This window comes from Rousettus aegyptiacus, unplaced genomic scaffold, assembly GCF_014176215.1.
Source record: "Rousettus aegyptiacus isolate mRouAeg1 unplaced genomic scaffold, mRouAeg1.p scaffold_m13_p_1, whole genome shotgun sequence".
Classification (NCBI taxonomy): Eukaryota; Metazoa; Chordata; class Mammalia; order Chiroptera; family Pteropodidae; genus Rousettus; species Rousettus aegyptiacus.
Genome location: NW_023416284.1, coordinates 17,637,061 through 17,664,118, shown reverse-complemented (window position 1 = coordinate 17,664,118; position 27,058 = coordinate 17,637,061). Strand labels below are relative to the sequence as shown.

The following is a 27,058-nucleotide window of genomic DNA, read 5'->3' as shown; positions in this document are numbered from 1 at the left end:
TCATTCATTCAGTCAGTCAATTAGTCAAATATCACAATAGAGCAGGACTCAGAGAGGTATAGGGTCAGAGAAGACCTTTTGGAGGAGGTGTTGCTGAAGGTGGGTCTCCAAGGACAACTGGGAGTTGGGGAGGTCAGGAAAGAAGGGCAGCTAGGCAAAGGCAGAGTCAGGAAATGGCTTGAAATGCAGTTTGAACCCAGCCTTCCCAGAAGTCTTTGTGGTCAGCACATGTGGACAGTGCACTGTCAGCATTGGGTTCCTTGAACTTCCTCTCCCCTATTTTTCTGCTGTAGGCTGGGGTCATGTGCCTGCCTCTGTCTGCACCTGGCCCTTGAATCCAGATGTCAGCTGATCTTGCTACAGACTCACTGTGTGGCCTGGGGCAAGTCATCTCTCCTCCTACCCCTGCTTCCCTTTCTACTAAGTGAGGCAACCCATGGCACCTACTCACAGGGTAGTTCTGAAAGTCAACATAACATAGCAGGTAAGGTTATGCACATTTGCAATAGACAGACATGGATTTTAGTTCCAACTGCCACTTGCTAGCAATGTTGCCTGGGCCAAGTTTTATTCATTAATTTATTCTTTCACATAGTAATTATTTCAATAGTGCTGGCTATCTCTTACATACCGGGCACTTACTTATATAGCAGTGAAAATAAAAAGACACAATTCCTGTTCTTGGGGAGCTCACACGGTAATAGAGAATAAATAAATACATATGTAATGTGATGACAGGGAGCAGTAAGTGTTATAATAAGCATGGAAATGGCTTGAGGGGTGGCAGGGTGTTATATCAAATTATGGTAGTCCGAGGTGACAACTGAACAGAAACTCAAGAGAAGTAGGGAGTGAGTACTGTGGCTGTCAAGGAACCAAACGCGGACAGTGCACTGTCCATGTGTGTTGATAACAAAGATGCAGTTCCAGGCAGGAAGAACAGCAAGAGCAAAGGCCCTGACATGAAAGCAGGCAAAGGGGTGCTCCAAGAAGAGCAGAGAGACTGGGAAGAGGGAGCAGAATGAAGGAGGAAGCAAGTCATGGGTAATGATGGTGGAGAGGAGGAAGAGCCAAATCATCCGTGGCCCTGGAGGCCATCGTGGAGACTTTCTTCCAAATGTGCTGACAAGTCAGTGATTTGGGGGCAGGTAAATTACATGATCTAAATTTTTTCTTGCTTATTTTAAAAAAATATCTTTACTGGGGTTTATTGATACACAAACTGCACATATTAAAAATGTACAATATCAGTCTGACATAAGTGTACACTCATGAACCCATCCATTACCATAATCAAGATAATGAACATCTCTCACCCAAAAAAGGTCTCCCATGTCCTTTGTAAGTTCTTCTCTCCTGATCCTCATTCCTGGGCAACCACTAATTTTCTTTCGGCCACTAGAGATTACTTTGCGTTTTCTAGAAGTTTATACAAATGAAATCATAACATGTGTTCTTTGGCTTCTTTCACTCAATAACATTGAGATTTCATTAATTTCGATGCATATATAAAGTATGCTCCTTTTTAAAGCTGAGTAGTATTCCATTGTATGGATATACCACAATTGTTTATCGTCTCCTATTGAAGGATGTCTGGATTGTTTCCAGTCTTAAGCATTACAAATAAAACTGCTGTAAACATTTATGTTCAAGTCTTTGTGTATACGTAAGCTTTCATTTCTCTTGGAAAATACCTAGTAGGACAATGGTTGGGTTATATGGTCAGTGCATGTTTTACTTTTTTTAGAAACTGCCTATTTTCCAAAGTAGTTGTACCATTGTACACTCCTGAACATTGCATGAGAGTTCTAGTTGCTCTACCTTATCAACAGTTGATATTAGCTACTTTCCATTCCATTGGATTTGTGGTATTATCTCATTGCAGTTTTAATTTGCATTTCGCTAATGACTGATGGTGTTGAGTGTCATTCATGTGTTTGTCATCTGTTTATCTTCTTTAGTGAGATCCCTTTCAAATTTTGTGGCCTTTTTTGTGGTCATTTTTTTTAATAAGTGAGTTTTTCTTTTTACTGTTAAATTTTAGGAATTCTTTATGTTCTAGATACAAGTCCTTTGTTGAATGTTTTGCAAATATTTCCTCCCAGTTTGTCTCTTGCTTTTTATTTTCTTAATAGTGTTATCTGAAGATCGAGTGTTTAATTTTTATGAGATGTAACTAATAATTCAACATCAATAGATCCTAGTCAGAACTATAAGATAAGAAAAAGAAATAAAAGGCATCCAGATTGAGAAGGAAGAAGTAAACCTATCTTTATTCACAGACATGTGAAAAATCCTAAGGAACTTCCAAAAAAGCTACTAAAACTAATAAGTGATTTTAACAAGGTTGCATGATACACATGCAAAATTTAATTCCATACCTGTATACTAGCAATGACCATTTGGAATTTGAAATTGACAATAATATCATTTACAATAGCATAAAAAATATGAAACACTTAGGAATGAATTTGACCAAAGATACAAGATACAAGACTTGTACACTAAAAATTACAAAACGCTGTTGAGAAAAATTAAAGATGACCTAAAAGAAAAAGGAAAGATATACCATCCTCATGGATGAGAAGACTTGATATTAAGATGTCAATTCTTCCCAAATTAATCTATAGAGTCAATGGAATACCAACCAAATCCCAGTAAGCTTTTTTTTTTAAGTGAGGCAACCTTTGCTTGACCTCACAGATTGTAATCTGTGACCTTGTCAACTTACAATCCCTTATTTTTTATTTTTTACGCCTACAGCACCTGGTCTTCCTAGGTGGTCTCCCATCCAAGTACTAACCAGGCCTAACCCTGCTTAGCTTCTGAGATCAGACAGGATCAGGCTTGTTCAGGGTAGCATGGCTATATACCAGTAGGCTTTTTAAAAAAAACTACAAATAAGCCGATACTACAATATATATGGAAACGCAAAGGGCTTGAAATAGCTAAAACAATTTTGGAAAAAAAAAAAAACAACAGTTGGATGACTTATACTACCCTATATCAAGAGTTATTAAAAAGCTACAGTTATCAGATACACAGTGTATTGAATACAGAAACATATCTACACATCTGGTCGATTTATTTTTAACAAATATGCCAAAGCGATTAGATGGAAAAAGACAATCTTTTCAACAAATGAATGTGGAACAATTGGATGCCATATGCAATAAATAAACCTTAACTCCTATCTCACACCATGCACAAAAATGAACTCAAAATGAATCACAGATCCAAATATAAGAGCTAAAACTATTAAACTTCTAGACAAAAACAGAAGAAAATCTTAATGTCCATGAGTTAGGCAAAGATTTTAAAACTAGTATACAAAAAAGCATAAACTACAAAAGAAAAAATATATATTGGATTTCATCAAAATGAAAAACTTTTGCTCTTTTAACACCCTGGCTGGTGTGTTGAGCCCAGAGTGTGGGGTGAAATGAGACTGGAATCAAGAAGACTAGTTAGGAGACTGCTGCTATCTTGTGGGTCGGCAATAATGATAGCATCAATGAAAGTGGTAAGAAACGGTGATTCCTGAGACATCTTAAAGATGAACACGGGATTTGCTGAACAATTGGACATGAGACGTTAGAGAAAGAGAAGAGTTCAGGGTCACTCAAAAGACGTACTGAGAAGGGGAGAGCAGGTTAGCAGGAAGAAAGGCTGTGTTCTGAGAAGCCTATTTATTTATTAGACATCCAAGTGTCTAGGAGCAGCAGCATATAAGGTCTGGAGCACAGGAGAAAAGTAAGGCTGGAGACACACATTTGGAAGTTATCAGAAAGTTTCTTACCTTCTTAGTCTGTTGCCTTCCCCAGAAAATGAGAAAAATAGTAGTACCTACTTCCTAAAGTGTACATAAATATAAAAATTAATGAATAGGTTAAACACAGAATGGTGCTTAATTCTTGACAACTGTTATTTGTATATTGATGCTTTATTCATTCGATGGACAAAACATGCACATGCACATAGTGATGAGTGTGGTCTCTGGCGTGGTTTATTTTTTACCTCGCTAGCTAGCTGTGTAATCCATTCCTCAGTTTCCTTATTTGTAAAAGGGCACAATTATAATATCTATACATAGGGTTATTATGAAAAGTAGCTGAAATAACCGCGCATAGTTTAAGGACCCAGAAAAGGTATTTATCCATTAGTGGAAAAGACGAGCCTTGAATAAATAATGCATTCATCTCACCAGTAATCAATCGCTTCTTCCTAAGACGCCCCCCCAAGACTCCTCTCCAAGACGACACAGAGCCCCTCCCTGAAACACTCAGCCGCTGCTCCTCTTCAGGCCCATCGCGCTCTTGGCCGAGTCCATTCCCAGCTTTGAAACTCTTCCCAGACTAAACTCCAGGGGGCATAGCGAGTCCGAGTTACTTGTAGGCCCAGTGCCCTGTACAAGACGTCCAGTGAGTGCTGAACGAAGGCAAGAGAGCCTTTTAGGACCTTGAAAAAAACCATTTACTTGGTTCCTCTATACCCTGGGAAAAGGGTCCCTCCCCGCACGCACGTACGTGGAGCTGGGAGCCGGACGCTCCACCCAGCGCAGGAGAGAGAATGGACTACAACTCCCAGCGGTCTGCGCCGCGCGCTGCTCCAACTGTCCGGCGCGGCCGCGAGAGGCAGGGCCTATATAAACACCCGCCCCGCGCCCCCGCACCCTTTCTACCGGTCGCTGCGTTCCTGGTGTAGTCTGCTGCAGGGAAGCCGGCCTGTTGCCATCTACGCCCATCCTCCACCAGACCCACTGCCCTTAGCCTAGCCGCCACCTGCCCCGCATTCGCCGGGGCTGCTTCCCAAAGCTGGGAGATGTTGAGTACTGCACAGCAGCCGGGCCTCCTGGCCGCCTGGGGTCGAGGTCCGAAAGGACCTGTTGGCTTGCATGCGCAGGGAGGGTGGACCGAGCCGGTGAGAGCCGCGCCCTTCTCCCGCCTCGGCCCGCAGAGCCCTGCGCTCTGCGATGTGACGGTGAGTAACACGGGCAGCTGCCCGGTGCACAACAGTCCTGGGCCTAAAATGGCTTAATTTTGAGGAGGCCGCGTGGTGGTGTTAGCCAGACTTTGAACTGGATCTTCCTTTGACCGCTGCTTGCTGGGTTATTTGGGTAAGTGACTTCACCTAAGTTATCCGGCTGCACAACACCTATTAATGAGGTCACCCTGGTGCATATGAGGACAAGGTTTTCTGGAGTAACTCCTGTCCTATTTTGAATCCCGGTCCTTTAACTTTCTAAATTGATTGGCGACGTCAGCAAGGAACGTAATTGGTTTAAGCCCCTGATCTGTAAAATGGGGATGGTAAAATGGTCTTTGAGACTAAACACTGGCACATTGTAAAATGGTAATTGGAACCTACAGGATATGTGTTCTCTTGGTCTCCACAATGGCCCAGTAGATGAATTTTAGTAGGCAGTAATGATGCACAGGATTTAGGTGAGTCTGAAAGTCTAGTGGCACTTGAGGCTGTCCTGGGATGTGACCTAAATTACCTTGTGGCCCTTATCGAAGCTACAGCTGCTTCCACATAGCTGCTGTGGTCAAAAAGGAGCCCAGAGTAAGTTTTCCTTGACGGTCGCCGTTCTGTTTGCTGTAACTGATCTGCAACATTTCGGGAAAAGACAGTTCCTGTTGTACCTGCCATTTCTCAGGTTTAAACAGACACCTGTGTTAAGATTGATGTGCTCCCAGAGGCCAGCAGAAACTTTTAAGTTGGCGGGGGTTTTATATACAGTTAACAGAATAAGGCTCTTGAGAAGTAGCTTGTTGAGGCCAAGACAGTATGGAGGAGGCCAGATGGGAGTGAGCTATACATCTGTACTGGGAAAATCCAGTGTGCACTGGCACAGATCTTGTCAGTGCTTTAGGCTCTCAAAAGTTTAAGGTGTCAGTACTGGGACCAAAAGGCCAGTGAAGCCTTTATGATTTTGAAGACCAAATGAAGGAACAAAAAGATCACTCAGGACAACTGTGTTCTCATCTTAGCTGTGCTTGATGAAGATTGCAGGATGACAAGTTGCTTTCTGGTCAGCGAGGACTCGGGTCATGACAGTGATGGAACACAACCACCTTAGAACCTGGTAGGTTTCTTAAGAGTAATTGGCAGCTAGCTACCTGGTTGGGCATTACAGCATGTTCCCAAGGGCCATGGCTGGTTGTAGCCATGGGATCTCCAACTGCATGCTAGAGCAACCTGGAGAGACTTTGACAGCTCTGGTCAGCGTGATACCTGTAGCTGCCACTCGCCTTTCCTATAACCTGTCAGGATCTGGGCTGGAACCCTTCCACCTGCATACGGGTGTTTCATTAACATCCACGTAGATGAGGGTGTATTGGATCAACTTTTTGGTTTAGAACTTTCACACTTTTTCTGCAGGTTGACCCCAAATTTCCTGGCAGTTGTCTGATACTGAAGAACCTGAGGATAACCAGCTTGTGGCTCTCCTTGTGCTTTAGAGTAAGGTAAAGTTAGATGTACATCCCGACCCTCCAGTTCCCTTTCCCATCAGATCTGAACACCGATCTTGGTGGTCGTAAAAGGAGGAAAAGTAATACTGAAGTTGGCCTCACAGTGCTTATAGTCTGCTGTATATGTAGCATGTGGGCTCGTTTCACACAGTGTTGAATTCTCTGAACCTGTTTCCTCCCTGGTAAAATGGGATAATCTTACGGAGGATGTTTGTGAAACTCTGGGCAATTTGTGTAGTGATTGCTGGCTAATATTTCTGTATTTGTGAGGGATTTACCAGTGGCTTTTTTGCCTGATTGATAGTGTCCTCCTTTTTTTCAGATTCGTTACCAGTAAGCTGTCTTCATCTGTGGTGTTGGATCTACATTGTCAGATATGTTGAAGCTTTATCACGACTTCCTTGGAGCTTCAGGTAGCACTTAACTGTTGTGAACCCCAAGTGTAGCAAATAGATATGAGGCTACTCAGGTCTGTGTAAAGATCTCAGCTTTTAAATACATTATTTACACTTGCCTTGTGTGCTATATGTTAGCTGTTGATGGTCAGAGAACAGAAATGTTTATGGTATGATTTGGCCAGTTAGATTTGCCCACCTTAAAGTCCCAGAGCATGTTCTGTGAGTAGAATGCAGCAGAGGGGACAGCCCTGCGCCTGGGGCAGCAGAGGTGGATTGCTATGAATGTACTGGTTCAATTGTTCAGGGTTAACTCAAACCTAACCAATGAAATTTTACTCCTCCCTAGGGAGAATAGGAAATGGGTATCAACAGGAAGTTCCATCTAGCTCAAGGTATTTTTTTAGGGTGACTGGTCCAGGATGAAGCCTAATCTGAGTGGACATCTATGGATGATAAATGCGGATATGGGACTGAGACCAGCTCTTAGAAAAATACCCGTGAGTGGCATTGATTAATTCGGGCAATATTAACACCCTTGCTTATACTTTTCAGGAGAGCAGCTCTATGGGAAGAGGCAAGCTGAAAGACAACAGGTTTGGCGGAGAGACTATTCCAAGAGCAACTAACAAGAAATCCCCTCAGACTCATCCCCTCTGCCTTTAGGGCCTGCTGGTTCTTGAAACAGGCCCCAAGCAAGCATGAAAGACATTTTCTTGGTATTTGAGGCTGGTCCCCTGTACCTCCTGCCCTGCGCAATGGAGGCTTCTGTTGTGCTAAATTCCCTTAATAAAACTTGATATGATGTTGGAGTTGTCAGCTTCTTTCTTCAGTCTCAGCTACAAGAAACTTTCCCAAATAGGTGATAATAGGCAGAAACGATTTTTTTTTTTTTTTTTTTTTGCTCATGCTGGTGGTACCTGGCAGATAAGTGATCCCCCCCCCAAAAAAAAAATTAGGTGTCATTTCTTGATAACCCTTCACATTGTTTTCCCCCTATCCATAGACCCAACTGTATTATACTCTCAATTTCATTAAAAAAAAAGCTGACCTTTTAGAATATGACCATTTCCATAACTGCAATTAGATACATTTCTCTTAAGATTAGTGCTTCCTTAAAGATCTTTGAAGGCTTTCTATGGCATAGGTACTTTGACTTGGTTGTACCTACCTCATCACCCCCCAAATTCCTCTGGCACAAAACTACGAAATCAGATGCAGATTACCAGCACAGACCAGGACTTTTCAGGAGGGTCCTGGGTCCTGGAGATGACTGAATTGGGAAATGGGATTTCCTGATTTGGAAAGTATCAAGTGATATGTAGGAGGTCTTCAATGTATTGTAGCTGACTCCCATCCCTTCCTACTACACACTGGGCCATGCAACTTTCTCAACTGGAATAGTCGTCTAGTGACCAAACTGGAAGCGTGTTGGAGCAGGAGGGAGAACCTGAAGGGCAGATGAAATTGCCCACCAGATGACACAGCAGGTTTCTTGCATTCTGATCCCCAGATGACACAGCAGGTGTTTCTTGCATTCTGATCCCAGAGAACTGTTGAGGATTTATCACCTGAGAAGAGTCCCTGGCTTTACTGATTCGTATGATTAGTAACTCTACTTAACCTGGTTAATAATTCCAAACTGGATTAACTACCTGGATAAATGGTTATTTTTCAAAAACACTGGAGCCTTATCTAACCCTCTTCAACAGTTGGTCTTTGGGTTTTCAAACTCAAACAGCTGCCTATATCAAATGAAGGCAGAAGTGTTGCAGTAATAGTCATAATCTCAGGAAACTTGATTATTAAAATCTTACAAAACATTTCCAAAAAGGTAAAAGTTCTTGAATTTTTTAACAAGTCTCTTATCTCCCTCACATAGTCCATTCTGGCTTCTTTTATCCTGGCTACATCATGGCAGGTATCTCTGAAGACACTGTGTCCAGGGGCTGCCAGTGACAGTCCATCAGTGCATCATATAGTTCCTCACTCTGTTCCATGAACTCCTTGTTGGCCTCAGTCACATCCAGCTGTGGCATGGGGTCTGGAAGAGAAAGCATCAAGGAAAGATGCAATTAGGAAGCATCAAGGAAAGAAGTACTCAGAAGCCACAAGAGACTTCGGTTCAGCGCCTCGCTCTTCAGATTTTCTGTTTCCTAGGGCAGGTGCCCTGTGTCAGTTCTGCATTCACAGGCTGATTATAACTGCCTCACAGGTTTCCTGTGAGGATGAAAACAGAATAATGTATGTAGGTGGTGGAAAATAATAGTACTCAAATAATGGTGGCTGTTCCACTTCTATTAAAAGCTACACCTATATCTAGCCATCACATGCCCTGGATTTTCTGGTGTGATTCTTATTTCAATTTGGGGTCTGGAAAAATCATCATTCTTAATATTACATAGCATTGAAAAAGGAACCTTGGCTACACACAACTTGGATGGATCTCACAAAATGCGTGTGCTGAAATGCATACACACAAACACACTGGTTCATTAAAACACATTTTAAAACTAAAATTAAAAGAGACCTAAATAAACAGAAAGACATGCCATGTACTTGAAATGAAAAACAATTTTGATCAGATGGCAAAATTCCCCAGATTGAATGCTATCTATCAAAATTGCAGCTGCCTTTTTATGTATGTTTTGGCAGAAAATAACAATGTGATCATAAAATTTTTATGGAAATGTAAGGGATCCGGAGCAGCCAAATCAAAATCTAAAGATTCACACTTCCTCATTTCAAAACTTATTGCAAAGTACAGTAATAAACACTGGCAGTAGCCTACGAATAGACATTAATCCATGGAATAGGATTAAGAGCCCAAAACTAAATCTATACATTCATAGTAAACTACTTTTCGACAAGGGTACCAAGACAATTCAATGGGTAAAGAACAATCTTCAATAAATGGTGCTAGGCCAACTGTAACTGTGTATGGTGACTATGTTAACTAGAATTATTGTGGTCATTTTGCAATATGTATAATATTGAACCATGATACATTATACAAATACAACACTAATGTTAAATAATGTATGTCAATTATACATAAAAAAAGACTACTATCGTTTAACAAATCTATTGAATATTTCATCTGTACTGATTATCATCATTGGGGATTAAATCTTTCAAGTAAAATTAATGATTCAAAGGATATAAACATTGTAAGAACTTTTTATAGAAACTATATTCTAATTTGTATTTATTAGTGCGATGGTTAAATTTTAGTTGTGAACTTGGCTGAGCTATGGTGCCCAGTTGTTTGGTCAAACACCAGTCTAGAAGTTGCTGTGAAGGTATTTTGTAGATGTGATTAACATCTGCAATTGATGACTTTAAATAAAGGAGATCATCCTCAATAGTGTGGGTGGGTCTTATCCAATCAATTGAAGGCCTTAAAGCCTTAAACTGAGGTTTCCTAAAGAAGGAATTCTGCAAGTGTTTACACAGAAATCCTGCCTGAGTTTAAACTTGCTGGACTGCCTTACAGAGTTATATATACATACGTCCTATTGGCTATTTCTCTGGAGGACCATGACTGATACAAATAGTATGTTTAAATTTTTCCTATAGTTGATTTGTGTTTGTGTTTCTTTTGCAAGTTATTTCCAATTTTCTCACCTACTCTTTTCTTTTTTAATTGATATACATTTAAAACATGTCATTGGAAGCATACATACATATCTGTATAGATGTTCATACAGAAACAGATACTCAAAAGCAAGAATGATGTGCCTGAAAGCCACTGAGGAGACACTCTTTAATCCACTTTCAACATACTAGATTTTAGTCACAAACCAGAAGCAGGAAAAAAAAAGAAACCCAACTGTGCCTGTAAAAAGAAAGAAAATCAAGACCATGATCACCATGTACCCGAAGCACAAAATGGTGCTTGCAATGCCCGTGATTTGAAGTTTGGAAAAGAAGTAATGAATTGCATACATAAAAAGATAAACAGCTATAAAACTGCTAGTAAAAAAGGCTTTCCACCACCAATGATAGTCCTCAGCACATAAATGAATATAACACAGTGCAACTGTAGCTTCTGAACAGGTAATAAGGAGAATCATGAAGACTAAGAAAAAGAAGCCAAACATGAAGTACATCTGATAAGAATATATACTGTTTAGAATAAACAGGAGTTAAATAAGTATATAACCAAAAGATAAAATGCTCCTAGTTATGATGCCAAGAAGTGGTTTTATAAAGCCTGTTGAGAAATCTGACAGGAAATCTGGTTTGCATGAACTGGACACCTAAATTTCTTGCTTCCAAAGTATGCGACAAAAACGGTCAGTGGTACTGAAATTCCAAACCACATTGCAAGGATTTCTGTCCGAGTACTGAAGGAGACGGCACCGATGACTCCTCCACCCAAGGAATCAGATTCATAATAAAGAGGTCAGCAAAGACGATACCAGGACAGAATGGTGCCGTCAGCCAAACATTTGTTTTCCATTTAACACCTTTAGATGTCTTATATGTTTTAGCAGACATATCCAGCAGGGTTTCCCAAAAGGACACATAACACAACGGCATAGATCATTAAAGCATCTCAACTGGAAAAAAAACCAAGGAGGCCAGAAATAAAGTAATAAATGTCATAATCAAAACTTGTGTGCCTTGACCCAGGAAAACTGACAGAAACTTTCCATTCCTTGGAGCTGTGAACTACGTACCCATGAAAAAGCTTCCACTAAACTCCCCCTGGGCATCGTTGGAAGAATTCATTTGATTACATCTAATAATATTTCTACAGAGTCCTTAATCATAGCCACCATTTTGGGTAAGAGAACGATAATGAAGGAATTCATAGTACCTGGGCTCTGCAGGAGGGACTGCAACTCAAGAGGTGCCAGAGACACACAGGGAAAGACTGAGGTGTATGGCTCCAGGGCGAGGGCTGGAAGGGGCAGCCACCATTCTCTCACCTAGTGTTAAGTGTATCTCCATTCCCAAACTACTCATTGCCATAAGTACTATGCCCATTCCTACAAGCAGAAGGATCTTTCTTTCTCTTGTAATTTTAATCTAAATTATAAAAGCTGTGAGCATTCAGAAGCTCCATACAGAGACTAAACAAAAAGTAGGACCATACTCCTCCACTCGGTATAACAGCTATGGAACAGATTAGTAAAGGGCTTGATTAAGGGCAGAATTTGCATGGGCTAATAAGTCTATTCACACATACAGAAGTACCCTTCCTCATTCTGAAGACAGCCTGGAAGATGGCCTACTGCAGTCAAGGACTAAACTACCAAGGGTAATAATCCCTCTGTGCCCACCTCACTGTGTGGTTACTTGGTTAAAATGGGAGGCATTAAGCTTAGTGCTAAAAAGTATGAGGTCTGGGGCAAGACTGCAGGGGTTCCAAGACCAACTCCACCTCTTGCTACTAAGTTGCAATTTGCAACTATGTTGACCTTGAACAAGTAATTTAACTTCTCTACTTCAGTTTTCTATTCAACAAAATCAGTATAATTGTGGTACTGACCTCAAAACTGTTGTAAAAGTTAAATGAGTTAATAATACATGTAAAGTGCTTAGAACAGTGCCTGCACATAATAAAACCCAACCAACTGTTAGCTATTATTAACTTGGGCTGTTTTCTGTAGAAGGGGGATGATAATGGTACCCAGTCATCATAGTGTAGACAGGTAGCAGTGCTTAGCACAAAATATGTTGGCTATTATTTCATTACTAGTGAATGAGAAAGAGATGGAAAATTCTATGGAGTTATACACAGAAATTATTATAATCAGGTTTATTATCTTGAAAAGCAAGGCAGTACTTCCTGGATCGAAGAATCGGAGACTGAGAATGGAAAGACAGGGATTCTAGGCCTGACTTTGCCCCTCACTCACTCTGTGACCCTGAGTAGACCACCTGCACTGCCAGTTTCCCATCTGTCAACTAACTGGAGAGCCTGTGTTCTGCCCAGCCCACTCCCCAAGGTCACTGCTGTTAGAAGTAGATGAGAGCACATATATGAAAGTGCTTTAAAATGCTATGAAATAGGTAAAGTTTGTTCTTTGCCTGAAGGTGATGTTTCCTTTAAAGGATATTTTGGTTATAAAATCGCCTTTTCCCTATGACCATGCCCTGAAGAATAATCCTTAAAATAGACTTCGATTTTAATCTTTGAGTCTTTTTGTACCTTAAAAAGGTTTACTTAGAAATCAATCCTGATTTTATGATAACTGTTTAAATTTTACATCTTGAAAACAAAACATATGTTCAGAAACATGTTGAAAACTATTTTTGTTTTTCATAATTTTTCAAACCTCAGAGTATTCTTTAAGTATTAATAACACATTTAAAAAATCATTTGTTTGATGGTTAGTAATTTCTTCAGTTTTACTTTCTTTTTTCTTCTGTTAGTGTCAATAAGAATGACAATAAATGCTTTTAATAAAAAAAATTAATAATGGCTGTTACTATATGTAGCAGGATTAGGGGTGGTTTTCAGTTACTTCATAATCCTGTATTTTCTGAAATTTCAATCATAACTATTATTTGAAAATGAGAGAAACATGCAATTTTATATAGAGAAAAATTAAATCGTGAAACACAAAATGATTTTTACAAGCTGTCAAACAAATATAAGGCAATAGTATTTTTTGCTAAAGACCTACATCCTAGGGTAGAATGCCACTCATCCAGGGGGTGGCTGGCTCCCTCCCTCATACAGTTGCTTTCCCCTGGGCTACCTGAGATCTGCACTCACACCACTGGGTGACGCATATACTTCTTACAGTAATTTTGTAGGCACTGGCTCTCTCATTAGTTCCTCCAGGCAGAATTCACCTTGCATTCCATCAGCATCTAGCTGAAGGCACAGTGCCAGTCACGAAGCAATCACTGCCTAGTGGCTGACAGAGTGATGGACTCCTTTCTTACCTTCCAAAGCATCATCTCCAACTTCTTCATAAGTCTGTCAAGAGACCAGAGAGGTGGGTGAGAAGGATGGTGAAATCCTGACCCATGAACAGGATAGCTTATTTTCAACAAGAGGAACTAGGTTGCTTCATCTTTCCCCATATTTTTTTTCTGAAGCCCAAGCTGCCATCCTTAATGATCCGATCCCTGAGAAGGAGCCACATCTCTGAAGGACAACATAACCCAAAAGAGCAGACTAGTCAAAGCACAGTTACCTGCATGGTGCTCTGGGTATAGCCATACTGGGGATAACTGTAGCTGTAGCTGCCTGTGTTCTGGTCATAGCCCCACTGGGCATAGTAGTTCTGGTACTGCTGGTAATACTGATTGTAGCTGTAACTGTACATCTGACTATATTCCACTGGCTTCACACGACTCCTTAAATGAAGAAAGAACCAAAAATAAACAAATGTGAACAAACATTTCATTAACACTTATTAACTGGCCAGGGACTCTTCTAAGTGCTTTACATACATTAACTTCATTTACTCCTTATAACAAACCTGTGCAATAAGTATACAATATCCCTATTTTACAGATGAGAAAACTGAGGTACAGAGAAGTTAATTTGTCCCAAGTCACACAGCTAATAAATTATTCAAACCCAGGCAGTCTTGCTCCAGAGCCCAAGACCTTAAAGAGAAGACCTTTCAAAGGTTAGGTTCATCTCTCTTACCAAACCTTCAGTACTGACTTTTCTTCTTCTCAAGATCCTGGGGGTTGCTTTTCTGTCGCCACAAAGGCTCAGGAAAACATGGCCCAAAGAATCTAGATTTAGGATGATCCAAGAAGCATTTCGAGCTACAAAATATCTTGTCACCTCTTCCCCACAAAAAAAATAAAAGAAGTGCTCAGGAGCCTTTACTGTCATCACAGTAGTCATAATTACCATTTATGGAGTAAGCACTCAGGAGTTCTGCCAATTACTTTTCATATATGGTCTCCTATTTTAAGTCTTGCATTATCCTATGCTAGACCTATTATTTATTACTCCCACTATACAGATGAAAATGTTGAGTCTCTAAAAGGTTAAGCGATTTACCCAAGGCCACACCCAGGATTGGAGCCAAATGCAATGCCAAGTCTCACGCTCTTAACACCATTCCACTACATACAGCATTTGGCCTGACAAACTCAGGACATCTTGCCAGTCTCCTACGTTCTGCATTTGCCAATCAGGGCTGGCCCACAGACAGCGGAAAGCTTTCTTACCTTGAATGCACAGCTGCCCCAGCTGCTGCTAACCAAAATCAGAATGTCAAGTCTGTAAAAGATATTTTGCTTCCAAAACTATGTGTGAGTAGGCTTATAAAACAGGCCTGGGGGTGTGACCAGCAGTTCTAGTTGACAAGAAATCAAACGAACATAACCCAAGCTCAAGTCATGACAATGCTCTCCCAGAGTCATCGTACTAAGAAGAACCGGAGTCTCTCATAAGTGCACATCAAACACATGCACGAGGCAGAGACTGACTCCACTGTGTCAGCTGGTTTATAAGATTAACTGTCACGCAGTGTGGGACACACTACGACCTCACTACTGGTGCATTCTATCCCCACAGTGAAGCCGGAGAAGAAACCAAATGATAAGCAGGAGGTGAACTACCAGAGAGATCTCTGTCATAGGAACCACAGGTTCTCAAAGTTGGAATGAGCTCTTCCCAACTTCCTTGCAAGTTCAATGACTGCTTGGAGAGGAGGAATTAGCCAGGGCAGTTAGACAGACTACACATCTGATCACCTCTTGACAGGGTGGCTTGAAGAAATCCTATGGCAGACATTCCCTCTCCTGCCCACAGCCAGGCTGAAAACTGACAAAGTTTTGCCTCCAAGACTCCCCTCCCATGGATGTTCCCAAGGATGTCCACCACCCTCCTGCCATGTTCAGGTAACAGAAGGTGCAGTCTCCATGGCCTGACTCTGTATATTCCTGTTTTATTTCTCCACACTTGGCTCTTATGGTCTAATTCTCAAAGAGAACTCTTATCATCCTCAATTCTTAGTGCTTGAAGGCACTTCCCCAGAGGCAGGCACCAAATACCAACAACAACATCCAGGGAAGAACTAGATAGAATATAACCTCCCTGCAGAAGGGTTTTTGCTTCTCTTGTCTAGGATAGGGCCTACAGAGTTGTAGAAATTCAGTTATTGTTGACCAAATAAATGGTAACACATCAGAAACAACCAAATCGTCGACATCAGGGGAACCGCTATACAGAATATACAATCAAAAGAATACCCTGAAGCTATACAAATATTATAATGATAATTGTGGAATTATATAGAAAAGTGTATATGCTGACTAACTGGGGAGGGGGGAACCCCACTTTGTTATTGTAATTAAAACTTAATATAGAAATAAATCTACTGCATGTAAACAGACCCATACGTAGTGTGTGTGTGTGTGTGTGTGTGTGTGTGTGTGTGTGTGTGTATCTACATATCATGAAATGTCTATGAAGCCTGGAAATGAACTCAGAAATTATAATCAGTCATTTTAGGATGAGGAAATTTCTTTCTTTTAAATAGTTTCCTTAGTGAGTGAGTGTGCGTGTGTGTGTGTGTGGGTGGGTGGGTGGGTGGGTGGGGGGTGTGTGGTTTAGAACAAATAACATTTCAGGGAGGAAGACACTTAGGCTGATTTTGTTTTAAAACCAGTTAAACCACAAAGAACCTCCAAATCTTTTGCTACTTTAAAAAACACGGCCACATGGAAATTCCACCCTAAGAATGCAGCCAGTCTTGTATTTTGAGCAGTTTCTCAGTCTTGACATTACTGACTTTTGGAGAAGGGAGGCAAGCAGATAAGTCTCTGTTGTGGGGCTATCCTGTGCATTGTCAGATGTAAGGGGCATCTCTGGCCTCTACTCATTAGATGCCAGTAGCACCTTCCCCTTGAGTTGTGACAACCAAAATTGTCTCCAGATGTTGCAATGTCGCTAGGAGATAAAATCACTCCCAGATGAGAACCACTGCTTTGGCAAATGATGGAAGATTCTATGCAGAGAAGTGTCTTACATCTGAGTGAGAAACCTGCTTGGAGTTGTCTTCTGCCTCACATGCAGGTACAACAGTGATGCATATAAGAGAGTGTTTGGCTCAGTAATTCTTAGCCATTCCCATAGCAAGGGACATCCATAGGTCTGTAGGTTTCGTTGATATAAATAAGGCTCAAATTGAGTATAATTTTTTTCCTTCTGCACAATTCTTATTAATTCTCTGGATAAATTTCTAACAGTGGCACTACTGGGCAAAGAGCAGGGACATTAAGTATGTGTAGCTGAACTGCTTTTTTAGCACTGCTATCAGCAATGTCTGGATGTATCTGCCTTCCCTAATCACAGCTCTCTCCCTACTATAAGCTTCTGGAGGGGAAGGGCTATGCTCATTTATCTCCAACACCCAGCACACAGCCTGGCAAGTATCAGGCATTCCTTAGTTGTGAGCTGAAGTCAACTCCCTGAAGCCTCCCATCCAGTAGAGGATGCTGACTGCCAAAGAGCGGGTGAGGAGTATCTAGGTAGGGGTCAGTCCACAGGCCAGCTACCTTCCCCGCAAGCATAGGACTCACGCTTTAGGAATTGCCACGCTCAGCCGCACTGGTTTAGACCCCAGTCCTACTGCTCCCTGGCACTCTGTCAGGGCTCGCTTCTGTTCCAGTTCATCTGTGAATTTCACAAAACCATAGCCTCTGCAGGGAAAAAAACACAAACTATATAGATCACAAATGGGATGAAGGTAAAGTCTAAGAATGGCAAAGGGGCTGAGAAAGGAGAGAAAATCCCATCATACTATGAGGGCAGGGATGAGAGCCCTATCCGGGGAGGCATGCCGCACAGCGATGTGAGAGTCAAGCACTGGGGAATCCCGAGATCTGTCGAAACCCCCACTTCCAGATCACCATTCTCACTGTACAGTCACTGACGGAGCTCCTGCTCAAACAGTAGCTTCCCTCCCAATCTACTTCGAAGTGCTGTTATTATTATCATTAGGGTAATAGCAATATAAAATTGTAAAAATTCATTCAGCAAATATGTACCGCGTCTGCCTTGGATGCCAAGTATTGCACTAGGCATGGGAACTCAGTAGTCATGCACAGACAAGGTTCCTAATCTCCCGAATTCAAATTCTACTTGAGAGAAAAAAATAAATGATAGTTAATATTTGACGAGCACTTCTTATTTCCCAGGCACTGTGCTGAGCATTTTTCCAGGGTATCTCATCGAACAGTTCAACAATTGGAGGAAGAGGGAATCAAAGTTCAGAGAGATTTAATAACTTGCCGAAAGTCATAGTAGAAGCAAGATTCAAATATAGGTCTGTGATACTCCCAAAGCCTGAGCTTTTAACTACTACTCTGATCAAGAATGAGCCTTTCTTGAGGTTTTTCCACTTTTGAAGTAACAATAATAAGTAATAAGTAAACACCTATAAAGCATCTCCTATTGCTTTATTTATATAACATCATTTAATCCTGAATTCACTCCTATAAACAGATCCTATTAATCAGTCCTGTTTTACAGATGAGGAAATAGGGTCAGAGGTTCAAGTAACTTGTCTGCTGCGTCATCCCTGGCCAGTATTGGAGCCAGGATTCAAACCAGGCAGTTTGGCTCCACAGCCTGTGCTCTTAACCACAACGCTACATGGCCTCTCTGTAACACCTCCACCTATGAGAAAAATGCTGAAACTAACAGGGTAGGCATCAAGAACAGGTAAGGCCTTACTTAGACACGCCTGTCTGGTCCAAAACCACCTTGCCTCCCCGACAGGAGGGGTAGACTTTGACGAAGAATTCATATAGCATGCCATCGTCCACATCTGGGGTCAGGTCCCCCACAAAGAGGGAGTACTCAGGGCTAAGAGAAGAGAACAAGATTCAGAGACAAAGACCAAAACCTTTGTTCTGAGAAACCTTTCTTCCTGGGCTTTCTTAGGGAACAATACATCTGATAGGTCCTTAACCAGGCCTTAATTTGCTTCATTTGGCAGTCCTGGAAGAACAGGTATAGACGTGGTCCCCTGGTCCACCCAAGTCCTTCATCCACTGAACAGAGCCTGTCTGGCTTCAAGTATTACATGAGTGCAGATAGTGGGACAGGGTCAGAGGTGCTCAAATATAAAACTAAAAATTCTGCATTCTGGGCAGATTTTAAATTTAAATGGCAAAAGACAGAGAGAGACTGAGAACTAGACTTCATCTTCTAAAGACATAAAGACTAGCGAAAATGAAATCCCCCAAACGTTAGGAGTCAGCCAACTTTTTTTGTAGAGGGCCAGATAGTAAATATTTTAGGTTTTGTGGGGTGCCTACGGTCTCAGTCGCTTTTTGTCTGTTTTCACAATCCTCTAAAAATGTAAAAACCATTTTTAGTTCACAGGTGATACAAAGCAAGCCATAGTTTGCTAACCCATTTTAAAACAATTCTTAACAAAAAAGAAAAAAGAACAAGTAAACTCATTATTATTTTCTTAGTTCAAGTATGATACATATTCCTTGTATAAAATCAGAAAATACAAAAGGACAAAGAAAAATAAAATTACCAATAATCCTACTACTCAAAGGTAATCACTATGAACACTTGACACTTTTTTCCTTTGGCTTCTTCTTCTGAATTTACAAAAATTGAATATGATTCATTTGTTTTGTTTCTAGCATTTTTTTCACTTTTAACACTGCCAGCATCTTGACATGTCAGTACTCTGGTACAATATGACTTATACAAATGGATACGTAGTACTGCAATTAATGAACATACTATAATTTAAACCACTTCCCTATTATTATTAGATTTGGTTTCCTCCCAAATCTTGCCTACTATATATAATATTTCAGCTAAAACTTTTGAGGCTAATTTGGAACACAGCATAAATAAATTCTTTTTTTTTTTTAAACGCCTACAGCACCTGGTATTCCTAGGAGGTCTCCCATCCAAGTACTAACCAGGCTCAACCCTGCTTAGCGTCCGAGATTAGACGAGATCAGGCACGTTCACGGTGGCATGGCTGTAGTATGAATAAATTCAATTGCTACAAAGGTCAATTCTTAAGGAATAAACCCTCAGTCCTGTGAGCAGTAACAGGGTGGAAGGCTAGAGAAGACATGGCCTGGACAAGACTCACAGGGAAGGTCCACCAGTGGGGACCAAAAAGGTGTCATCCCTCAGCAGAGAGGCCAGATGGAGCCAAACTTGACTCCTCACCCTCCTCTTTGGTAGAGGGGGGCACAGTGAGGTACCCTGGCTCTAGCTAGACATTTCTCCTGGGGCTCTAAGCTACCTGGGGCTATTCTGTACTTACCTATTATCTGGTTGTTTCCCATAAGTGGCATAGTTCAGTTTAAAACGTTTTGCCTGGAAATTTAAAAACAAACAAATTAAAACAGAGAAAGGTGTTTCGGGAGTCAAACAATATTTGAAAAAAACTGAAATAAATTACCTTGGCCAAAACATCTCCCCCTCTCTAAGCCTCAGCTTTTTCTCCTGATATAATGGGGGGGTTGCACGGATGACCGCTAAGAGCACTGCCAGCTCCATGGTTCTATGAGCCCAGGTGTGCCAGCTTGGTGCAGCTGTAAGCTAAGTAACTGTGGGAAGAGCAGAATGTAACTCTCTTGACATGTGTCCTCACTACTGCCAGCCTTTCTACTTTCTCAAACAGGCAAGAAGTCTAGTTTCAAGTCTTCCATTAAGGGAGGCGGCGGTGCAGAGTGGAAAGGGAATGGGTTTCAGAGGTAATCAATCTTCAGTTTGCAGCCTGTCTTTGCCACTTACTACCTGTGTTGCTTTGGGCAAGTTATTCCACTTCCCTGAGCTTCGGTTTCCTGGTCTGTCAAAGATAACAATGCCTACTGTTCAGGGTTGTTATAGGATTAAATGAAATAATATAAACAGACAGTAGGGATTCAATAAATGAGTTGATGAGAATAAAAATGGCAACATCATCATTATCTAAGTGTCCTTACAGGTGTGGCTCCTGGAAGGGGTTTCCCGTTAATTTTATGCAAACACTTCTCAGCTGTGGCCAAATCTGCAAATTCTACAAAGCAGTAGCCAGCAGGGATCCTGGAAAAAAAGAAAACAGAGACAGAGAATGGTTAAAGATACTGTTCCCAGATGAGACATTGAGTCTTGGCCTAAAGAAAGAAAAAAATGTTTCTCTAATCGGAGCCCATGTTGTTTTTGTTCCCTGCCAAATTCCAGCTCAGAACCAATTTACAAACCTGAATATAAGGACTATCAATCCAGGCTAGTCCCAGACTTAATAAACATTTCCATACTGTATCACCTAGGAAGTCCTTTTGCCAAAAATGTTTAAGGTAATCCAATCAAACCTTGAGATCTAATGTCCAGTTTACAGGAAATATTATGGACAGAACAAGTAAAACACCACCACAAAGAAACAAGTAATCCAAAATTCAGGACCAGAATCCAGAATGTAGGACCTTGCGTAAGACAATTTGTTTTACCTCTTTAAAAAGTCAATGAGAAAAGAAAGACGTGGGCTTTTCAACATTAAAAAGAAACAAAAGACAAAAGAACTAAATGGAATGCAGGGTCTGATCTCTCACTGGATCTTAATTCATTAAAAGACAAATAAACAAAAAGATGGTATTGGGACAATTATAAAAACTTAAATGGCCTTTACGTGGTATTATGGAATCATCATTGATTTTGTTAGTGTGAGATGAACATTGTGGTTATATAAAAGAATGTCTAGTTTTTGGCAATGTATGCTTAAATGTTTAGCAGTGAAGAGTCCCGATGCCTATAATTTACTTTCCTGTGGCTCAGCGAAAAGAAATTATCAATCTATATATTTCTATCTTATCTTTTGATATAGATAAGAAAAATATGGCAATATGTTAACAAGTATTGAATCTAGGTGGTGGCTGTATGTTAGTTCATTGTACTAGTCTTTGTAGTTTTGTTTGAAATTTTTCATGTTAAGAAAGTTCTTTTTAATTACCTACCACAGGCCAGGCTGATATAGACAGTTGGAGAACATGGTTCCTATCCTCAAGAAACTCACAATTTGGTTGGATAGACAAAGGAAACCCACGGACCTTACCTAACCGGGGATTCCTGGTGTTCTGATTTTGAAAGCATCACTGAGAGACATAAGTAGGTAGATGTGACTATATCCTCTGACATCCCTTCCTACTAAGAGATACTGAAAACTGTTAATTTCCTTAACGTCAACCTTAAAGCTATCACCAGTGAAATAATCCACATTTTCTAAAAACATTACTTTAGATCTTCAGTTTAAATAACCTAATGGACACAAAGCGAAGAAGGTGTGGGCAATGGCAGTACCTGAGCCAAAGGATCACAGAATAGAGTCCACAAGCTCCATAAATGTTTGTGGATGCTAAGAAAAAAATGGTGGGTCAAATCTGTGCCTTCTGACTTGTGTGTGCTAGAATTACAGGGCTCATAGATGTAAAGACCACCACCAGTAAGAGCTGACCATTACCAAGCACTCACTATGGGCCAGGCAGTGTGTTAGCCACTTCGCATGCACCATCTGATCTAATCCTCACATAACTCTGTGGGGTGAATAAAAGCATTATTCCCATTTAGATGAAGACACTTGAGACTTAGCAGAATTATATAATATGTCTTAAACCACACAGCTTGTATGTACCAAAGGCTGGATTTGAATTCGAGATAATCTGACTACATTCTTTTCCCAACACTTTATTACACAAAATCTGAAATGACTGTACACTAAACACCCACATACCTACAACTTACAATTAATATTTTATTATACTTATTTTACCACATAACTATCCATCTATCTATTCCTCTGCTCATTTAGCATCCTTATTTTCTGATACATTTCAAAGTTACAGATATTGGTATACTTCCCTCAATTATTTTAACATGCATATTATTAACTAGAGTTCAATTATTCAGTTTTTTTTGGTTTTTTTTTGTTTTTTGTTTTTTTTTTGGTTTTCATGCAATGAAATGCATAAATCACGATGCTGAGTTATTTCTACTAGATTAAGTTTGTGTATTCTAAACTTTTAAATAAATGGAATCATACAGTAAGGCTTCTTTCATGCAGTATTCTACTGTATAAATATCTCAGTATCTATTCATGGACACCTCAAGGCTAGTTGCAGTTTTGGGCAACTGTCATAAAGCTGCTATGAACATTCTTTTTCCAGTCCTTTTTTGTGGATATATGCTTTTATTTCTCTTGGATAAACACCTAGGACTGGACTTGACCCCAGTGGTTGAACCATTTTATAGTCCCACGAGTCATAAATGAGATGTGGCTGCTGCACTTTAGACTGAATTTATTTTTCAAATTAAAAACTGTGGTTAAATATACATAAAACTTATAATTTTAACCATTCACATGCTGGGTAACGTAGACTCTACAGTTTTGCCATGATAGCACTGGTGAGGCATTCCTTTTTGAACAGTGCTCATTCCCTGGATGTCTACAACATCATCTTTCTTGTAGATTCACATGTATGTGGCCAAAGGAACAACTTTGTGTTTTCTAAAAGGCCTACAGAACGTATAGCAGATGCCTCCCCTCTTTCCTTTTGTGTTGGTCGTTTTGGCGAATTAATGGAAGATGGCAGTTCTGGCCGGAAGGAAAGACAGACTGCACTCTTAAGCACTATGATCTATTGCACATTATTTTTCCTTGGGTCTTACTGTTTTCAATCATTTTCTCTGGTCTCAGCGTTTAAATTTACATTTATGTACTTTACAGTATTCTCGTAAGCCCCTACAAAGACTTTGTCAAATGAGGCAGGATGTAAATGTAATGTGTAAGGACCACCATAACAGCAGAGTTTAATAATTATGGGCAGAAAAGGATAGTTCTAAATCTTCAATAAAAATTAAAATGTCAGAACTTATTCTGAGTTTTAAAAAGTAGAAAGTATTATAGAACATATTTTCATACTACTAGCTGGGGATTTCTGTCTATAAGCAAGCAAGAAGAAAAATATTTAGGCCAGCATGGCATACTAGTCAGAAAATCAATCCCTAGTTATTGGGGTTCGGAATACACAAACAGCCAGAGTTGACTGACCACACTTCCTATCTCTCATCTGTATTTTTCAACCATTTGATGTTTTAGCATGATGATTTAGTAGAGTACCTGGCACAGAGTAGATCCTCAATAAACACTGTCAAATTGATAAAAGAATCCTCTCATTTCTAACTAGAACCCTAACGAAAACTAAGATCTCCTCCACCGCCACCCCAAAAGAAAAAGAAGAAACTGAAGGCAACAAGGCACCACTATCCAAAAATACTCTCTGCATTGTTTTGTTTACATATATTGTCTCACTCCATTAGAATGTAATAAATTCCATGAGAGGAGGAACTATTCTGGCTTGTTTCAGCCATATATCCTGGGAATCTAGAACAGAACACAGAATGACTATAAAATTTAAAATGAATAGCATAAAAGTTAAGGGCACTCATGGCTTTGAGGACAGAATTGAATTCAAGTTTTGGCTTGTCATTTAATAGCTGTGTAAGTTTAAGACAGTTATTAAGCTTCTTAATAACAGTACTTATCTCAGAAGTTTTTATTTTAAAAAGTGATTTTAAAGCATTTATTACCTAACATATCATCATATTTATATTTACTGAGCATACACCATATACCAGATACTATTCTAGATGCTGAATGCAAATGAACTCATTTAATCCTCACCATAACTGAGGCAGGTGATATAATCATCTCCATTTCTATAGTCAAGGTGAAGAAGAGGTTAAGTAACTTACGAAAGGTCACAGAGCAGACATAGCTTTCAAATAGTCTGGCTCCAGAGTGCAGTCCTTAAGCAACATACTATACTTCCTCTGAGTAAGCCCTCAAATGTTAGCTTTTATGACATTGTAATAACTATTATTAGGGGTGAGAAGTCGTGACTCTCTGCGATGTTTACATTCACCTGAATGACAGTTGCTGCATAATTAAGGGAGAACTGAGAAGACAGGAGAGAACATACCCAGTAAGTCGGTTTCGGATAATCTTGACGCTCATCACGGTCTCTCCCATGGTGGCAAAGGCCCTGGAGATGAAGTTCTCGTCCATGTAGGGTTCCAGCTGCGTAAATACAAAAGCAGAACGACTCAGGCGAGCATCCAGGCTTTGCATCCCTGGCTTCAAAGCCCCTCACCCTTACCACAGGGTTTGACTACAGGCGACGGGCGGGGTGTGTGCGAACAGGTTTTCATCTGCAGAGTAGTCTGAACCCCAACTCCGGTGTTCCCAATCCCTTGCGTCCCTCCCCTTTAAACCTGCTCCCTTTAGGGAGCCTCCCCGTTGGATTTAGGAACTCTATTCCTCCAGTCCTAGAACCACAGCGCCTTTCAATCCTTGGGATTCCTCCCATTCCTGTCCTCAAAGAACGTCTCTTTCCTTTCCATGAACCCAGGCGGGACCCCTCTCCTGTGACTGAGCCCCTTCCTTCTCCTACTTGTTCGGACCACTCTTCTTGTGTCACCCGAAATAACTCCCCTGCCCATTCACTTGTGGGATCGATGGACTCCTCTCCCTCCGACCCTTCCTCCCTCGTGGCACCAAGATTCCTTCTCGTCCGACCCAGGCGGCCGCCCTCACTCACGTCGCCCATCCACAAGCTGGCCGCCATGCCCGCGGCCGGGCCTGGGGTTAGCGGGCCGCGGAGGCCAGCGCCGGCGGTAGTCCGCCGAGCCCCGACCGCCACGGAGCATGCGCTCCCGACGCCTTCTGCGCACGCTCCGAAACTCGGCGCCCCAGGCCGCGCCCGCGTGAGCCGCTCCGGGTTTTTCCGGCGTTTCGGCTGGAAGCCCAACTTCCGGTTCCCGGCGGGCGGAGTTCAGACCCGAGTCCACGGGGTAGTGCAGGGCTGACTTCAGCCTGTGCAGGCAGGCTGGTGGGTTTCTCGGGTAACTGGCTTGCTCGGGTTTCTATGTATTTAGACACACACGTACATATACAATTACAAAAGTAATGTATGGTTATTGTAAAAACTTGCAAATTCAAGCACATTAATAAAAAGATGAAAGGTCCCCTCTAGGAGCCTGGACGATCCAGTTGCCCAAACTCTGTGCGACTTTGGACAAGAAGACACTGGTCTGCCGTAGCCACCCATTTCGCAAGACATAAGCTTTCGTTGAAGCAGGAATGGGATTCTTCCGTCATTACCGTCTATAGCCCTGGGGTGAGGGGAGGGGAGGATTAAAGGGAATGTAAATTGAGGCAACCTTGTCATTTCAACAGTCAATCCCCAAGTCTTGTCACTCTGAGTCCCACATTCACTGCCCTAATCCAAATCTCCAATAACTTTAACCTGTCCCAGTGTAACTCCACATGAACTTCATTCTTTAGCATGCATTTCACTTCAATCCAAGCTAGCTTTGTTTAGCGTGACATAACTCTTGCATGCTTTCCCCAGATCCTCCTATTTGTACATGTATTGTATGTCCATCCACTACTTTTAATCGTTAAGCCCTTAGGACATTGGGTTCTGGTCAGCGTCAAACTCACTTAAGAAGTTTCATGTCTGTCAACCATGACCAAGATACAATAACCAAAACTCAAACAAGAATAAATTTTTAGTCAAACAAAGGTAACCCCTTGACCTTAGTTACGTTTCAGCTTCAGACTCAAGAAAGCAGAGTAGCACCACGGACCACATCCCCTGGAAACTAGACAGAACGCACCATGACTGACATCAGGACCTCAGGCTATGATCAATTACTCTGTTCCTTAGCTCTGACCAATCAGTAGAGCCCAGGACCCCAACTCCCATAGTACCCATGAGAAGATTTTCCCTTATATAATCTAGCCACCAGAGGCCATTGGGGAGCCAGGTTTATGAGAGAGCACTGGCTCACCTGTCTCTGGGCTTGGCGCTGATTCCTTAAATCTTTACTTTCTTTGCTGCAATCTTCTGTTCGTGTCTTTGGCTTGGATACGTGCAGGCGAATAGACCCTTTGAGTCTGCATAACACCAGAACAGTGACCTGCCCATACAAGGCCCTCAGTAAACATGATTTCAATGACTAGATAATCCTGACAGTTTGACTCTCCTAGCCGCCTAGGGGTGTCCCAAGCCTCAGCCTCATTTTGGTGACCATTTCTTAGAATGAGAACCTTCTGTAGGTGGTGATGGTCATCTCCAACAGTGAAGCTCACCCAAAGTGCTTTAGTATCCCTTTTTGGGGCTCCCACTAGACTGATGAAACACCAAGGTTCTTCCTTACCAGTTTAT

The 27,058-nt window shown here is 41.2% G+C and overlaps 2 protein-coding genes, 4 non-coding genes and 3 pseudogenes across 13 annotated transcripts; 5 read left to right on the top strand and 4 right to left on the bottom strand.

The window, feature by feature from the left end:
- Positions 1-2,754: 2,754 nt before the first annotated feature.
- Positions 2,755-2,873, bottom strand: LOC118606883 (annotated as a pseudogene).
- A 1,793-nt stretch (positions 2,874-4,666) lies between these two features.
- Positions 4,667-7,683, top strand: LOC107503569. 5 transcript variants are annotated; one of them, XR_001595250.2, is made up of 5 exons: positions 4,668-5,116; positions 5,994-6,088; positions 6,385-6,470; positions 6,799-6,889; positions 7,427-7,683. XR_001595250.2 is itself a non-coding variant. In XM_016132079.2 (4 exons), the coding sequence occupies exons 1-3, from the start codon at positions 4,822-4,824 to the stop codon at positions 6,857-6,859; spliced, it is 306 nt and encodes a 101-aa protein (XP_015987565.2). In that variant the 5' UTR covers positions 4,667-4,821; the 3' UTR covers positions 6,860-6,889; positions 7,427-7,683. The 5 variants fall into 5 exon arrangements, 1 of the variants encoding a protein (XP_015987565.2); XR_001595251.2 differs by having other exon boundaries at positions 4,669-4,980; XM_016132079.2 differs by lacking the exon at positions 5,994-6,088 and having other exon boundaries at positions 4,667-4,980.
- Positions 5,503-5,635, top strand: LOC118606474. The gene has a single exon (XR_004952434.1). It is a non-coding gene; the product is annotated as a small nucleolar RNA SNORA16B/SNORA16A family (small nucleolar RNA).
- Positions 6,137-6,267, top strand: LOC118606491. The gene has a single exon (XR_004952454.1). It is a non-coding gene; the product is annotated as a small nucleolar RNA SNORA44 (small nucleolar RNA).
- On the top strand, positions 6,493-6,629 carry LOC118606495. Its single transcript, XR_004952458.1, has one exon. It is a non-coding gene; the product is annotated as a small nucleolar RNA SNORA61 (small nucleolar RNA).
- On the top strand, positions 7,283-7,356 carry LOC118606510. Its single transcript, XR_004952478.1, has one exon. It is a non-coding gene; the product is annotated as a small nucleolar RNA SNORD99 (small nucleolar RNA).
- Positions 7,684-8,485: 802 nt separating the features above from the next.
- LOC107503568 (tRNA selenocysteine 1 associated protein 1) lies at positions 8,486-25,538 on the bottom strand. Of its 4 annotated transcripts, none has more exons than XM_016132074.2 (9): positions 25,427-25,538; positions 24,809-24,906; positions 20,780-20,879; positions 20,116-20,168; positions 18,543-18,674; positions 17,387-17,506; positions 14,032-14,194; positions 13,778-13,811; positions 8,486-8,915 (listed from the first exon to the last, which is right to left on the bottom strand). In XM_016132074.2, exons 1-9 carry the CDS (start codon positions 25,451-25,453, stop codon positions 8,779-8,781), a joined length of 864 nt encoding a protein of 287 aa, XP_015987560.1. In that variant the 5' UTR covers positions 25,454-25,538; the 3' UTR covers positions 8,486-8,778. The 4 variants fall into 4 exon arrangements, with proteins under 4 accessions (XP_015987560.1, XP_015987561.1, XP_015987562.1 ...); XM_016132075.2 differs by lacking the exon at positions 25,427-25,538 and adding an exon at positions 25,333-25,351; XM_016132076.2 differs by lacking the exon at positions 17,387-17,506.
- On the bottom strand, positions 8,922-13,771 carry LOC107503567 (annotated as a pseudogene).
- On the bottom strand, positions 19,711-19,829 carry LOC118606867 (annotated as a pseudogene).
- Positions 25,539-27,058: the final 1,520 nt, after the last annotated feature.

Excerpts from the sequence above, each read along its gene's own strand:
- LOC107503569 (XM_016132079.2), top strand. The coding sequence starts at position 4,822 with ATGTTGAGTACTGCACAGCAGCCGGGCCTCCTGGCCGCCTGGGGTCGA. Across the intron at positions 4,981-6,384 it reads CTGCGCTCTGCGATGTGACG|GTTGACCCCAAATTTCCTGG; the intron begins GTGAGTAACACG and ends CTTTTTCTGCAG. Across the intron at positions 6,471-6,798 it reads TCCTTGTGCTTTAGAGTAAG|ATTCGTTACCAGTAAGCTGT; the intron begins GTAAAGTTAGAT and ends CCTTTTTTTCAG.
- LOC107503568 (XM_016132074.2), bottom strand. The coding sequence starts at position 25,453 with ATGGCGGCCAGCTTGTGGATGGGCGAC. Across the intron at positions 20,169-20,779 it reads CCCTTCCAGGAGCCACACCT|GCAAAACGTTTTAAACTGAA; the intron begins GTAAGGACACTT and ends TTAAATTTCCAG. Across the intron at positions 18,675-20,115 it reads GGGAAACAACCAGATAATAG|CCCTGAGTACTCCCTCTTTG; the intron begins GTAAGTACAGAA and ends CTCTTCTCTTAG.